Source organism: Stigmatopora argus, chromosome 21 (genome assembly GCF_051989625.1).
Source record: "Stigmatopora argus isolate UIUO_Sarg chromosome 21, RoL_Sarg_1.0, whole genome shotgun sequence".
NCBI classification, from domain to species: Eukaryota; Metazoa; Chordata; class Actinopteri; order Syngnathiformes; family Syngnathidae; genus Stigmatopora; species Stigmatopora argus.
In genome coordinates this window covers 10,021,196-10,036,810 of record NC_135407.1, presented here as the reverse complement: position 1 = coordinate 10,036,810, position 15,615 = coordinate 10,021,196, and the positions used below count along the sequence as shown (strand labels likewise).

Here is a 15,615-nt window from a genome sequence, read left to right as displayed (position 1 = left end):
AGAAACATCCCCACTTTTATTTGTTTAATAAAATAATACATTCAACACTTTAATTTTTTCGGCGAAACGTCCGTTTGGCGAACTTTCCGTCGGCGAAACGTCCGTCGGCGAAACGTCCGTCGGCCAAACGTCCGTCGGCCAAACGTCCGTCGGCCAAACGTCCGTCGGCCAAACGTCCGTCGGCGAAACGTCCGTCGGCGAAACGTCTTTCGGCGAATCGTCCAAGTACCGTAAAAGATGATTAAAGGGAGTAAGTGGCCACTCTACTAAATACAGTGATGCTTTGAATTTGGCTGTACTTAATACTTTGTATTCAGGTTCCGCTATGCATCACATAAGAAAACATAACTTTCTATACCTGCCGCTCCCACCAGTTGTTTTCAGATATGAATACCACAGCATTAACTTGGGAGTGAAACTGAATCGAGACACAATTTGTGGCTCATTGTTTGCTGGCTTCTTTTTAGACATTGCAATATGGCAAAAACAGACTAAATAATGATGCATTCTTAATAAACACACCTGACTGTGGAATCACTATTTAGACATTTTTTGTACAATGCACATCCATCACTTGCAACGTGGTAATGATGCATTTGTAAATTCTTTTGACACTGTCATATTCAAAAATTTTAATCCTCTTTCTCAACCCTAAGATTGAGCAACTTTCTTTTCTTCTCATTTTGAATGTTTCAATGTTCTTTGTTTGTAGATTGTCAAAAGATAATCCTTTTTGAAATAAATATTTATCCCTTTTAAAGCCTTATTATGTGTACTTATTATTTTTTTATTCATTCAAATTTGCCAGGGTCAAAGCACATTCTTTACTTTTGCCCAATCTAACAATTTTTTATTTTAATTTTGCATGAGAGTCAAATGAAAACACACAAAATATCATCAGAGGCCTGTCAAAATGAATCATAATAAGGTGGGGAAAAAGGCTTATATTTGCATTTCAGGCTAAGAAATATAACAGTAAAATCATGCCCAAATGTGAAAATTTTTCAGCCAACATCTAACTTGAGAAAACACTGTGCAGTATTAAAGCTTCATTAAATATCTGCTGGCGGACCAGTGATTAGTGTTGGGTATTCGGACGTTTGGTCGCCGGACGTTTGGTCGCCGGGACGTTTGGTCGCCGGGACGTTTGGTCGCCCGGACGTTTGGTCGCCCGGACGTTTGGTCGCCTGGACGTTTGGTCGTCCGGTCGTTTGGTCGCCGGACGTTTGACAACATGACAGAGAGTTTACAGTTGAAACCAGCTCTCAAAATTATATTCATGAGAGAATGAATATAATATCTAATTATCTACTGTTGAAACCAGCTCTCAAAATTATATTCACCCGGGCGACCAAACGTCTGGCGACCAAACGTCCGGGCGACCAAACGTCCGGGCGACCAAACGTCTGGCGACCAAACGTCCCGCGACCAAATGTCCCGCGACCAAACGTCCGGCGACCAAACGTCCGGCCACGGAGTGTCGGCCTCACAGTTTTGGGCTTGAGGATTCGCTCCCAGGTCTGTCCTCACTGTGTGGAGTTTTCATGTTCTCCTCCTCAGGATACGCCGGTTTCCTCCCACATCCCAAAAAATTTGCGGGGTAGGCTGGTTGACCACTCTAAATTCCCCCTAGATGTGTGTGAACGTGAATGGTTGTCTTTCTCCTTGTGCCCTGCGATTGGCTGGGTGTCCCGCACCTGATGCCTGAAGTTAGCTGGAATAGGCTCCAGCACCCCTTGCTACCCTAGTGAGGATAAACGGTTAAGAAAATGAATGAATGAATAAATATCTGCTCAAAGTGTGACATTTTTGGGAAGTAGTTCATATGTTTTTAATTTGTAATTAGAATCGGTGGGCGGCCCGGCGGATGAGTGGTTTCCGTGTCAGCCTCACAGTGGGGGAGTTAGGTTCAAATCCAGGTCGGTCCACCAGTGTGGAGTTTGAATGTTCTTCCTGGGCCTGTGTGGGTTTTCTCTCTGTACTCCGGTTTCATCCCACATTCCAAAGACATGCATGGTAGGCTGATTGGACACTCTAAATTGCCCCTAGGTATGAATGTGAACATGAATGGTTGTTTGTCTTCTTGTGCCCTGAGATTGGCTGGCCACCAATTCTGGGTGTCCCCCGCCTTTGGCCGATAGGCTCCAGCACCCCCCGTTCCCTAGTGAGGATAAAGCAGTTCAGAAAATAAGATTATAATCGGTCTTAAAAGATGTGTTTTCATGTGGAAAAAAACAGCTATTATAAAGGTTTTTGGGGGATTATACTAATCTTGCTTTACATTAAGGGTATACATTCTCTCTCAGTGGAACAGACGGAACGAAAACTCTACTCAAGCGAACTGGCTTTATATTCCAGTAAACAAAATTGCACAATGTAATTAGCTTGTTCAGCCCAATCACACATGTAGGAGCACTCCACCCTCATGGGTCACAGGCTAATCTGGCTCAAATAACACTGGTCAGGGCTTTAACAGGTGGGGTCATGGCACAGGAAATACGAGTCAGCTGAGATAAAAAGAATGATGTAAGGTCATAACCCAGAGTAGTTATGCTACTCGCCAGGTGGTTTGAGAAATGTGTGGTAAAACTTCCTCTCTTGCACATTCTATCAGACTGTTTTTCATCCTCAATTTCACATTTGATGCTTTACTCTCCTATGTATATATATATATATATATATATATATATATATATATATATATACACATATAAATATATATATACATATATATGTATATATTTATATATATACATATATATATATATTTATATATACATATATATATGTACATATACATATATATTATTTTTCTTGTGCAAAATCCTGACACCGACCTAAATAACCAATCCCAGTCAAAACACCGGTTGTCACTTTCAAGCATGGCAGCAGGAAAGAGAATGTTTTAATTGAATCCAAAGTCTTTTAAGACAACATGAATGACTCACGCGGTACTCATGCACCGGAAGTTTGTTGTGAAAAAGACCCTATTAAAGTTTGCTTCAGTGCTTTGGCTGAACAGTTCTAAGATTAAGCCAAAATCACCAAGCTGAGCTCCAGTCCTTCAATCACTTCAGCTGTCGTACTGCAACACAGGATGTAATTAACGTTGCATATCGTGCTGTGACCAACAATCTGTATAGTCAGGTGGTTTGGTTTCCCCCCCTGTGAATATGAAGACAAAAGGGATCAAGGTTAAGGAATCATTGCTCACCCAAAAATATGAAAGAGTGCCCCTTGACCCCTGACTGTGCAAAATGGCGGAAGACCCCTTACTCTCCTTGGGCGTACAATAATCAGAGAAGAAAAACAATACACTAATTCCTCGTTTTTCACGGATAATGTAGACCAGACATGGTCGTGATAATCAAAAAACCATGAAGTAGGATCACCTATTATTACTACATACCATACAACGACATATTTTTCCGCCTATACAAAACTACAAATACACAACTACAATTATCAAGAAGTCCATTTATTAAATATCACAGAAATGAAAAGACTATTATGTATTAATATATAAATATAATCTTTCATTTAAAAAATGTAAATAGTACTGCACTCAGTGAAAATGGTTCCTATCCGCTTGATTTAAATATTTATTGGAGCTTTAGTCCAAGTCTTCTTCGTCAGATCTGAGAGGCATATTCCTTGTACAAATATTGCTGTTGTTGTTGTTTTGACTCTGTCAAGATGATTGCCAAATTCATTGGCAGCGACATTGTGGGATAAACTGGCCAACTGGCTTAATAAATGTTTGTTCGATTGCGCCATGTGGCCAAACTGGCTTTACAATTGTTTGTTAAGATCGATGAATGTAAGATAGGCTAACTAGCTGGCTTTGGAATTGTCTGTTCGTATCGTGGAATGTAAGATAGGCTAACTAGCTGGCTTTGCAATTGTTTGTTCGCATCGTGAAATGTAAGATAGGCTGGCTAACAGGGTTTGCAATTGTTTGCTTGTATTGTGCGATGTGGTAAACTCGTTTTGCAATTGTTTGTTCGCATCACGAAATGTAAGATAGGCTGGCTAACAGGGTTTGCAATTGTTTGCTTGTATTGTGCGATGTGGCAAACTCGGTTTGCAATTGTTTGTTCGCATCGCGCAATGTAAGATAGGCTCTGGCAGTTTGTGTGAGCTATGAAAACATCTTGTTTGCACAAACTTAAACCTGCAAATGTCTAACCATATTATCCCAAAGTTTGTTTGCATAAACTCTGTCCTACATCACTGTCATAGAAACTTTACCCTGTTTTCCTATATAAAGACTGACCAACTGTTCATTCGGAGAGAGTTGCAAGGACAACAGACTGTGAGCGTGTTCACAGCTGTTTGAGCTCTCTCCCCATCATGCAGTCTGGTAATAAACCTATTTCCTATTAAATTGATCTCACTCTTTCTTAACCTGTTCCTGAAGTTGTATTTCAGATCTATCAGACATAATCAGACTCCTTCCGAGTGACTCCATGCAGTGTTGACGTCCTATCGTCATGCCAGCTTCACGGACGTATCTACGGCGTGAATCCCTAATAATGTTAGTGAATTTTTTTTTATTTCTCAGAGTCCGGGTGTGTTTGTCCACATGGGAATTTGCTCGGATGCGAGCTTCAGGCAGTGAACAATAGCACATGCATGCCGGTGGCCAAGGAAAGCGGCGGCGCTTCGAGGAGAAGAATGGTCGCTGCAATGTGCAGCACGGCAACCTGGGCGGAGAGACCAGCCGCTACAGCTCGGACCTCTTCACCTCACGAGAATTTATTTTTATTTATTTGCAGCATACAGATCGCCACAAACCGCTTGCATCTCCAGCGGAGAAGTGCGGACATTTTTTTCAAACGTTTTTTTTTTTAATATCCCTCAGAAAAAAATACTTGATGTAGTCAAGCCGCGAAAGTTGAAGCCGTGAAGTGAAGAAGGACCACAGTAACATCATGGCTAAACCATGTGAATATATGAAAGCACTCAAATCTAACAATCTCTGGGTAATGGTTTGTTTTCTGCTGCCGATATAGTCTGGGTTACATCAAGAATTTCCCCTAATGTTGTTTGGATTGGATTGGATAACTTTATACATCCCGTATTCGGGAAATTTTGTTGGCACAGTAGCAAGAGGGTGAGGATGCAGAAATAGGAAAGGCATTTAAGACATAAATAGATAGGTTAATAAATAAATACATGAATAAATATATAAATAAATAAGTGTGTTGCTGAAATATATATATATATATATATATATATATATATATATATATATATATATACATATACACACGTGTACATACACATTTATATATACATACATACACATACATATATATAAGCACATATGTACATGCATGCATACGGTAGATCTTAACACAGCCATTTTTTTAAAGAGCCTGACAGCTGATGGGAGGAAGGATCTGTGGAAGCGCTCCTTCCTGCAATGAGGGTGCCGCAGTCTATTGCTAAAAGAGCTTCGGAGGGACTCCAAAGACTCATGCACTTTGGTGAGGTTGTTGCTAAAATCACCACCCAAAAATATAATTAGCTTCAGTCATATATGTCCGGCCATAAGAGTTGTAAAAAGCGAAAACAACAAGCAGGATCGAGTGTGGCCCAGCAGACTAAAACGCTGAAGCGTGAATTCATATGTCCTTGACTGGCTAACTTGGAAACTCACAGACACAATAAGTCCGCAATCAATTAGTTTTGCGGATCGTGAGGAGTGGTTGGACTCAAACGGAGGGAAGCAGGCAAAGACAGGGAGTAGAGTGCACTAACAAAAACTTTAATAAATTAGGCAATGTTCCCAAAAAATAAAGACTTTGAAATCAAATAACAAAACCAAAACTGACATGGAGGATGTGGGGAAACAAGAAACAGGACATGGACATGAGCATGACAAACGCAGATGACCCGACAAGGACTGACAAACACAGAGGGTTTAAATAGACAGACATGGGTTGACGAGAAGGGACAGGTCACACAAGGGAAAAACACATCAAAACCAATCCCTAACAAATACGAATAATCAAAAATCGGGCTAAGAGTATGGAAAAGACAGGAAGTGATTTGAAGCCCTAAATTAAAAACTTTGAGTTAGTTAAGTGAAGCACTTTTCTCTATTCAGGTCAGTACCCGTATTCAAATTTATTTCACATTATCTTTAAGATTATATTACATTTGTGCTGGACTCCTTCCAGTGTGTAAATTGTTTTGTATCTAATCCGATCCAAATTCAATCCATCAATTCTACCTGCACAAGTACCGCAAACTCATTCTGTCCTTCCGCTAACTGGTTCAACAATGGACCTGTAGCTGTTTGTCCACAATTAATTACCGTATTTTCACATCTATAGAATGTGCTTAAAAGTTTTAAAAAATCTCGAAAATGGACAGGGTGGCCAATCAGTTGGTGGGCCTTGTTTATGCACTAAATTCAAAATTTTGTATGACCCTGCGCGCTGGACGGACTGGTTTCATTTCTTGCCGACACGCTACTTATTGTGATGAGCCCAGTAGACGTTCATCCTGAAAATATTTATTGACATATTTCTTTAATTATGTATTTATTTCTTTATTTATGTATTTATTTCTTTATTTATGTATTTATTTATTTATGTATTTATTTCTTTATTTATGTATTTATTTCTTTATATATTTATTTATTTATGTATGTATTTATTTATGTATTTATTTCTTTATTTATTTCTTTATTTATGTATTCATTTATTTATGTATGTATTTATGTATTTATTTATTTATGCATGCATTTATTCATTTATTTATGTATTTATTTGTTTATATGTATTATTTATATATTTATTTACATATTTACTTATTTATTACCTATTTATTTATGTCTAAAATGTATTTTCCTGTATCTGTATTCTCACCGTCTTGCTACTCTGACAATGAAATTTCCCGAATACGGTATGAATAAAGTTAGTAAATGTACAACTGAGGCGAAGGCATGCCAGATGCATAGTATGGTTGGGAGGTGGGTGGTGAATTTTGAATTCTGAGGTAAATGGAGCATGAATGTATGCATATTTCACTGACAGATGGAGATGTTGAGGTGTTACATTGCTCAAACTCAGATTTACTGACCTGTATGTGGTGGAAATAAAGAGAGTAGTGGGCCAAAATATACCAGTATAATTTTTATTAATTCATTCATTTTCCATGCCGCTTATCCTTACGAGGGTCGCAGAGGTGCCGGAGTCTATTCAGGGCAGTAGACAGGATACACCCTGAATAGGTTGCCACCAAATTGCAGGGCAGTTTAGTTTTTTGTGCAGTCAACATATTGCAATAAACTAAAAAATATATATATTATGAGTCAATAGTTTAATATTTCATAGTGTCAAGTCAACTTTGGAGAAGATATGTCTGCCCCTCCTCCAGGCCAACAGGGGGCAGAAAAGAAAAACCCAAATCAAAGTCACCTCGCCTCATTTCCTGCCTGAGATCATAGGGCATGAGCCAGGATATAAAAATTCAGATTCAGATTCAAGCCTTGAAAGTAGACAGGCGAGAAAGGAGCAAGGAATACCCTTCAGACCCGATCACACGCAACTGGTAGGACAAAATAAGTACCACATAGATGCCAGCTGATTGATGCTTAATTTGCTTCTCGCAACCTTAAGTTGCATTCTTTGTATTTTCCCTTAACTTGGATTACTCTTATGACCTATCTCTGTAAAGTGAATATTTGTGTTTGATTTACTCAATCAGTTAATGTACCCATGCATTTCCACTCAATCATTTGAACGCTCTCCTGCTTTTCTGTAGTGAATTCAAGATGTTATTAGTAAACTCAAGAGCAACACTTTGAATACCATAGTAACCTGAAACTTGAATGATGTCACATGCTTCCTTCTTTCCTCCTTCTTTAAGGTTTTCAACCTAACCCCTTCCTATCACCATAAACTTCAATAAAATTGTAAACTGGAAGGATTTGAGTTGTTCCTGCGTTGATAAGATTGGGGCCCCTTTTCAAGTTTGGGGCAAAGTTTGAAGAAAGTAGAGAGAACTTGACAGTTGAAAACCAGCGTGGCATCATAGACAAAGGATTAAAGGCCTTGAGTCAAAGCCAACGCAGTCGTCGGAAGGGCCTCAAGAGGAGTGCGAGGCCTCAAGCCATGGCGGAAAAACATACTGGGAAAATGATTGAGCTGCTAGAACTCGAAAGGGCCAGAGCAGAAAGAGCTTTCATCAATCAAGCCACTCACCTAGTCAGAGATGCAGGGAACCTGGAAAAATCAGAGTTGCTGAAGGAATACAATAGGGTCTATGCACAATCAAAAGAGGTACATGGCACTAATAGCGATTACGAACTCGGCCTCCTTGCCGAACGGGGAGGTTCTGAGGAAGATATTGAAGGAATATTGGAGAAAATAAAGAAGACCAGAGAAGACTGTGACACCAAGCTGAAAGAAGTAAGGAAAACGGTACAATCAAATCTCTGGGATAGATTTGGCAAGTTCGAGCTCTCGATCGGATTCGAGGAAGCAAAATTATCTAGCGAAAAGGCCCTTGAAGTCCCAGTGTCTGGGGGATGATATAAGGGGGCCTATGAACACCTTGTAGGCTGCGCCAGAAAACGGATAAGTGACTTCACGGTAGCAGCCAGGGAATGGGGAAAGTGGATCCCTGACGGAGGATGCGCCACCCAGAACAGGAGAATGGAAGACCTAAGGAGACAAAAGGCCCTCTTCGATGAAAAGCAGGCAGAATTCATAGTGGTTCAAGAAGCTGAGGATGAGGTGGCAAGAGAATTCCAAACAAAGTGTGCAGCACAAGCACCAGTTCTCAAAATGAAGGCCACCAGCCTACCCACATTCTATGGCTCCAGAAGAGACTTCCACCCGTGGAGAAAGACCTGGGAAAGCCTTCAGAAACAAAGCGAGCCAACTGGCTCGAAGGAAGCCCGAAGGCTCCAGCTCCTTGAAAGTGTGGACGGGAGGATCTGCAGAGACCTAAGCCTGTCCACCTGTCAGACCGCCGAAGACATGTTCAGGATACTGGAAAACCGATTTGGAAACAAAACAACAATAGCCTTGGAAATTGTTGAAGGCCTGGAAAAATTCCCCATCCTGACATCAGACCAACCCCGGAAAGTGATTGACATGATCCAGGCAATCGAAAAGGCCCTCAACGATCTCATAGAACTTGACTACACTGGAGCCATCAAAAATCCGCTTGTAATCAGATCAATAGAGCGCAAGTTACCAGGGGCGATAATGAGAGACTGGTTAGTCTTCATGACCAACCCAGCCAATGGAGTCACCCCAGGCAACCACTTCGACAACCTCCTACGGTACCTGAAGGACCAGGAGGGGGTCTTGGAGAGGACCGAGCAGCTTACATGTCGGAATCCCCCAAGATCAGTGGAACCCAGGCCATATGAATCCAGGAAGTACGCCTCAACCAAGTCCACGAGCAAAGGGGGATGTGTCGTCTGCGGGGAAGAGGGGCACGGAGAGAAGCTTTTCTTCTGCAAGGCGTTCAAAAACCTGAAACCGAAAGACAAGTTGAGTGCAGTTGAAAGGTTGGGAGCCTGCAAAAAGTGCCTAGGGTGTCACAAGGATGAAAGCGAATGCAGGGACACTTACTTGTGCAGGAAACAGAGCTGCAAGAGAGACCATCACTTTTTCCTGTGTCAAAAAGGAAACGCAATACCAAGACCAAGTGCGGGGAGGCACGAATTGACAGAAGAACAACAGGGATTTGTGTCTAGAATGTCCCCCGAAGCGGCAGAAGAATTCAAGAGAGTCTTCACCAATGTTTCGGCAAGTTCGCTCTGCACCGACAAGTCTGCAGCAATGGGGCATAGTGAAGGGGAGGAACTCCCAGTGATGCTTATGCTCCTCGAAGTAACAACCAATGCAGGTCAGAAAATTGGAACACTGATTGACTTGGCGTCTGATACAAACTACATTACCCACAGCGCAGCCAAAAGGCTCAACCTCAGAAGTGAGAAGGTCACCCTACTGGTCCACGGTGTTGGGGGGATGGTTTTGAAAGTAAAAACAAAAAAGTATCAGCTCCGAGTGAGAGTTAAGACACCCACAGGGACGCAAAGAGCCCATGAACTTACCTGTTATGGTTTGAAAGAAATAGCCAAGATAAGTAGGACTATCAAACCTGAAGAACTGAAAGGGTTCTTCCCAGAAGTCAGCTTAGAGGACCTGCACAGACCAGAGCAGGTCGAGCTCCTCATCGGTCACCGGGAAGGACGCCTCGCACCACAGAGGGTGAAAGTGATCGGCGACCTCGTCTTATGGGACGGACCATTAGGAAAGACCGTTGGTGGAACGCACCCAGACCTCTTTGAGGAAGAGAGTGTGGCAGCTCGCACATCCAAAACACACTTTGCACGGTCCATGAGGGCCACGGCTGTGAAATACCAAGAACTCAGAGCATCAAAGGAATTCAAAGCTGAAACGAGAAGTACTGTCACAGACAAAGAATTCCTCAACTGGTGGAAATGGGACAGTATTGGGGCAGCCTGCGAACCAAAGTGCGGAGGATGCAGATGTGGTAACTGCCAGCCAGGAGGCAAGGAGATGACACTGAGCGAGGAGAGAGAGCTGGAAATCATCAGAAAAGGCCTCACCTATGTCACCACCGATGATCACGTCAACCAACCTCACTGGGATACGAAATACCCATGGATCGAAGACCCCATTAACCTACCCTACAACAGAAGTGGAGTAGAAGCAACCTTTCTGAGGACAGAAAAACAACTCAAGAAAGAACCCAAGTGGAAAGTGGCATACGCATCCCAAGTCCATGAAATGGTGGAAAGAAGAGCAGCAAAGAAACTCAGCAAAGAAATGATCACCAATTGGAGAGGACCGGTGTGGTACGTTAGCCACTTGGTAGCGCCAAACCCCCACTCCGTCACCACACCAGTGCGCCTAGTCTGGAACAGCAGCCAGAAGTTCAAGGGACTTAGCATGAACGATATCCTGTTGAAAGGACCAGACGTCCTCAACCCAATCAGAGCAGTTTTACTCAGATTCAGAAGAGGGGTGCATGCAGCCCTTGGTGACATCAAGAAGATGTACAACTCAGTGTGGTTGGAAGAACCAGAAATGCACCTACACAGATTTCTTTGGAGAGACACCGAAGAAAGTGAAATTGAGGAGTATGCCATCACCCGAGTCAACATTGGCGATCGGCCAGCAGGATGCATTGCACAGCTGGCAATGAGAGAGACTGCAAAGCTACCCATGTTTGCTCACCTAAAAGAGGAGTGCAGAATCCTGGAGGAAGACTCTTATGTTGATGATGTGCTTACCTCTCATAACGACTTGGAAAAACTGGATGGGTACACCAAAAGAGTTGAAGAGATCCTGAAAGCAGGGGGCTTCATCCTCAAACCCTGGCTCCGGTCAGGTCAAAGTGGGAGGGAGATACTCACAGCAGGAGCATCTTCCAGCAATATACTCATTCTACCAAATCAAAGAAGAGGAGAAGACGACAAAGCCCTTGGAGTCGGCTACATTGTCGGAAGTGACAAACTGTACCCAATGACCTCAGTTAACTTCTCAAAGAGAAGAAAGAAAATGAGAGTGGGTCAAAACCTCCTGGAAGAGGAGGTGAGAGAAAACACTCCCAAACCACTGACTAGGAGACAATTACTAAGCCAGGTAGCTGGCCTCTATGATCCGATAGGCCTTGTCACCCCCACCAAACAGAAGGGTGCCATTCTGGTCAGGAAAGCTTTCCAAGAAGCTGGAACCAGCAGAACCCAAGACACGTGGGACAAACCTCTATCTGAAAAGTTAAGGGAAGAAGCAATCCAGTTATTTGAAGAATACGTCCGTCTCAGCCAAGTTACCTTCCACAGGAGCCTCACGCCACGGAACTGGACCCGAAAACCGTGGGGAGTGACATTCTCTGACGGAAGTGACCAGAGTTACGGGGCCGTGGTGTACCTCAGATGGGAGACAGCGACGGGCATCGAAGTCAGACTCGTCGAGTCCAAGGCGAAACTCTCACCACTTGACCAGAAGGGAGAACCAGTGAAAGCTGAAATATGTGGCGCTGTCTATGCAGCTCGCCTCAGAAGATACATCGAAAAGCACAGTTGAATGGAGATTGAAAAATGGATCCACCTAGTGGACAGTCAAACTGTGTTAGGAGCAATCCAAAGAGACAGTTACGGATATCAAACTTTCTTCGCGAACAGAGTTGGAGAAATTCAGAAGACCACGTCCGTTGACGACTGGTGGTGGATCCAGGGAGACCTCAATGTAGCGGACATGCTAACAAGAGGAGTTGCCCCGGAGGACCTCAGAGAGGGCTCCGCGTGGCAAGACGGACCCGAATTCCTAAGGCTGCCCATAGAGGAGTGGCCAAAGAAGTCGGCCAAAGAAGTCGCTGCCCATGCAAGGGAAGGAATTAATAAACTCCAAAGGAAGTCCTTCACAGCAGTACAGACCAGGTCATAGACGAGAGGAAGGACGAGCGATGCACCAGTTGCCGGAACAAGGAATCCAACCCATGCCACGAATGGGGGAGATTGGAGTATCCCACGAGGGGCTGCAAACGAAGATGATCCCCGAGCCCGAAGACCTCCAGCCGGATCTGCTGTGAAAGAACTGATCGATGTAAGGAGATTCAGCAGCCTAACCAAATTGATCAGGGTCATAGCCTGGGTATGGAGAGCTGCAAGAAAATGGAAAAGTGTATTGGAACAAGACCCAACTTCAAGTAAACCAAAGAGCCAGAGACTTTCATCAGACCAGATAAAGTCCAGAGCCAAGCAAGCTGTACTTACACTGAGTGAGTACGAAGATTCAAAGAGAGACCTCTTCCAGGCAGCCCAAGAGGGCGCGTCCTTCCAAGACACCACCCTCAACAGGTTGGCGGTATACAAAGAGGCGGAGACCGAACTCTTGGTCTGTGGAGGAAGATTCCAAATCTTCGACAACGACAAAACAGCCGTACCAATTTTACCCCATGATGCATGGATATCTTCTCTTCTGGCACAAGAAGCCCACAACGCAAACCATGAAGAAACAGCAGGCACACTCCTGCGCATGAGGAAGAAAGCGTGGGTTATAAGAGGCCGAAGATTGGCTCAGAAGGTCGTAAATAATTGTGTAACCTGCAGAAAAACCAGAGCCAAAAGATGCCAACAAATCATGAGCGACCTCCCATCCGAGCGAACGACACCAGCCAGACCATTTCAATACGCAACTGTGGACCTGTTCGGCCCTTACGAAGTGAAGGATGAGGTGAAGAAGAGATCAGGACTCAAAGTATGGGGACTAGTTTTCTGCTGCATGGCATCCCGAGCCCTACACACAGACGTAGTAAATGACCTGTCATCTGAAGGCTTTCTGTTGGCCTACAAGAGATTTGCAGCATTACGGGGACACCCGAAGAAGATATGGTCAGACCCAGGAAAAAACTTTGTGGGCGCCAGGCCAGCCCTCAAAGAACTGCATGCCTTCCGGAGGAAGCTGGAAGCATCCAGAGTCGAGGAAGAAGCCTCCACGCATGGAACGGAATGGAACTGGAAACTCCACCCTGCGGACTCCGCACACCGAAATGGAGCTGCCGAGGCCGCAGTACGCGCTGTAAAACGTGCCCTGCACAACCTGGCAGGAGACAGATGCTTCATGTGGAGTGAGTTCCAAACCTTCCTCTACATGGCTGCCAATCTGGCCAACGAAAGACCCATTGACGCCAGGACGCAAAGTCGTGAGGAATGTATAGACTACATCAGCCCAAACACTCTTCTGCTGGGAAGAACAGGACCTGAGGGAGATGTAGGAAGCTTCGACTTTCAAGGATACCCCTACAAGAGACTAAGAGCCATCCAGACCGAAGTCGACCGATTCTGGAAGAAGTGGAGCCAGCTGGCGGGACCCAACTTGATCATCCGAAGTAAGTGGCACACAACGAACAGAAATGTAGCCACGGGAGATATCGTCTGGCTGGCTGACCAAAATGCTCTAAGGGGCCAGTACAAGCTTGGACGAGTCGATAGTGTCGTCCCCGACACAAGAGGCATCGTCAGAGATGTACACGTCAAGACCTTCCCAAGCTACCCCGTCTCTACTACCAAATCTGATCAAGCAAAGAAACCCCTCACAAAAATCCCTTCCACCATCTCTGCATAGAGATGTACGACGCATCATTGTCCTGATACCTGTGGAAGAACAGAAATAGACCAACAAAGAAACGAACGAGAGCAACCAGGAACTGTGTGACCTCTCTGGGTTCAAGAACCGAGATGCCAAGTGGGAGGTGTCAAGTCAACTTTGGAGAAGATATGTCTGCCCCTCCTCCAGGCCAACAGGGGGCAGAAAAGAAAAACCCAAATCAAAGTCACCTCGCCTCATTTCCTGCCTGAGATCATAGGGCATGAGCCAGGATATAAAAATTCAGATTCAGATTCAAGCCTTGAAAGTAGACAGGCGAGAAAGGAGCAAGGAATACCCTTCAGACCCGATCACACGCAACTGGTAGGACAAAATAAGTACCACATAGATGCCAGCTGATTGATGCTTAATTTGCTTCTCGCAACCTTAAGTTGCATTCTTTGTATTTTCCCTTAACTTGGATTACTCTTATGACCTATGTCTGTAAAGTGAATATTTGTGTTTGATTTACTCAATCAGTTAATGTACCCATGCATTTCCACTCAATCATTTGAACGCTCTCCTGCTTTTCTGTAGTAAATTCAAGATGTTATTAGGAAACTCAAGAGCAACACTTTGAATACCATAGTAACCTGAAACTTGAATGATGTCACATGCTTCCTTCTTTCCTCCTTCTTTAAGGTTTTCAACCTAACCCCTTCCTATCACCATAAACTTCAATAAAATTGTAAACTGGAAGGATTTGAGTTGTTCCTGCGTTGATAAGATTGGGGCCCCTTTTCAAGTTTGGGGCAAAGTTTGAAGAAAGTAGAGAGAACTTGACACATAGATAATATCAAAGAATTGGGATTAATGACCATTGTTCAAAAATAAGTAACCTTAATTGCATTTTTATAATCTAAGTCTAATCTTAGTTATTTTCTTAAATACAGTACCTAACATACCCGTAATTTCAATTATTATGTAACCTAGCTAATCATAGTATTTTCAGGACTTGACAAATCAATTTACCAATAAATTAATGTGGTAGTTTTTTTTTTTATTACATAAAAACGAAATGAAGTGGCCCGGTCGTGCGAGTGGTTAGCGTGAGTGGTTAGTGTGTCGGCTTCACAGCTCTAGGGTCCTGGGTTCAAATCAAGGTCACGCCCATCTGTGTGGAGTTTGCATGTTCTCTGCGTGGGTTTCCTCCGGGTACTCTGGTTTCCTCCCACATTCCATAAACATGCATAGTAGGCTGATTGAACACTAAATTTCCTCTAGGTATGGGTGTGCGTGTGCATGGTTGTGTGTGTGTGTATATATATGTATATATATATATATATATATATATATATATATATATATATATATATATATATATAAACAAAAAAAAAATTCTTAATGAAAGAAGCGTGCCTATTTTTTCATTTTATGTATAATATATATATATATATATATATATATATATATATATATATATATATATATATATATATATATATATATATATATATATATACAT

General features: G+C 43.0%; 2 protein-coding genes across 2 annotated transcripts in view; both read left to right on the top strand.

The window, feature by feature from the left end:
• ccn2b (cellular communication network factor 2b) overlaps positions 1-15,615 on the top strand; it is a 54,856-nt gene that overhangs the window by 24,815 nt on the left and 14,426 nt on the right. The window lies entirely within an intron of this gene.
• Positions 6,625-12,108, top strand: LOC144067326 (uncharacterized). Its single transcript, XM_077590963.1, has 2 exons — positions 6,625-7,566; positions 7,885-12,108. Exon 2 carries the CDS (start codon positions 8,673-8,675, stop codon positions 12,087-12,089), a length of 3,417 nt encoding a protein of 1,138 aa, XP_077447089.1. The 5' UTR covers positions 6,625-7,566; positions 7,885-8,672; the 3' UTR covers positions 12,090-12,108.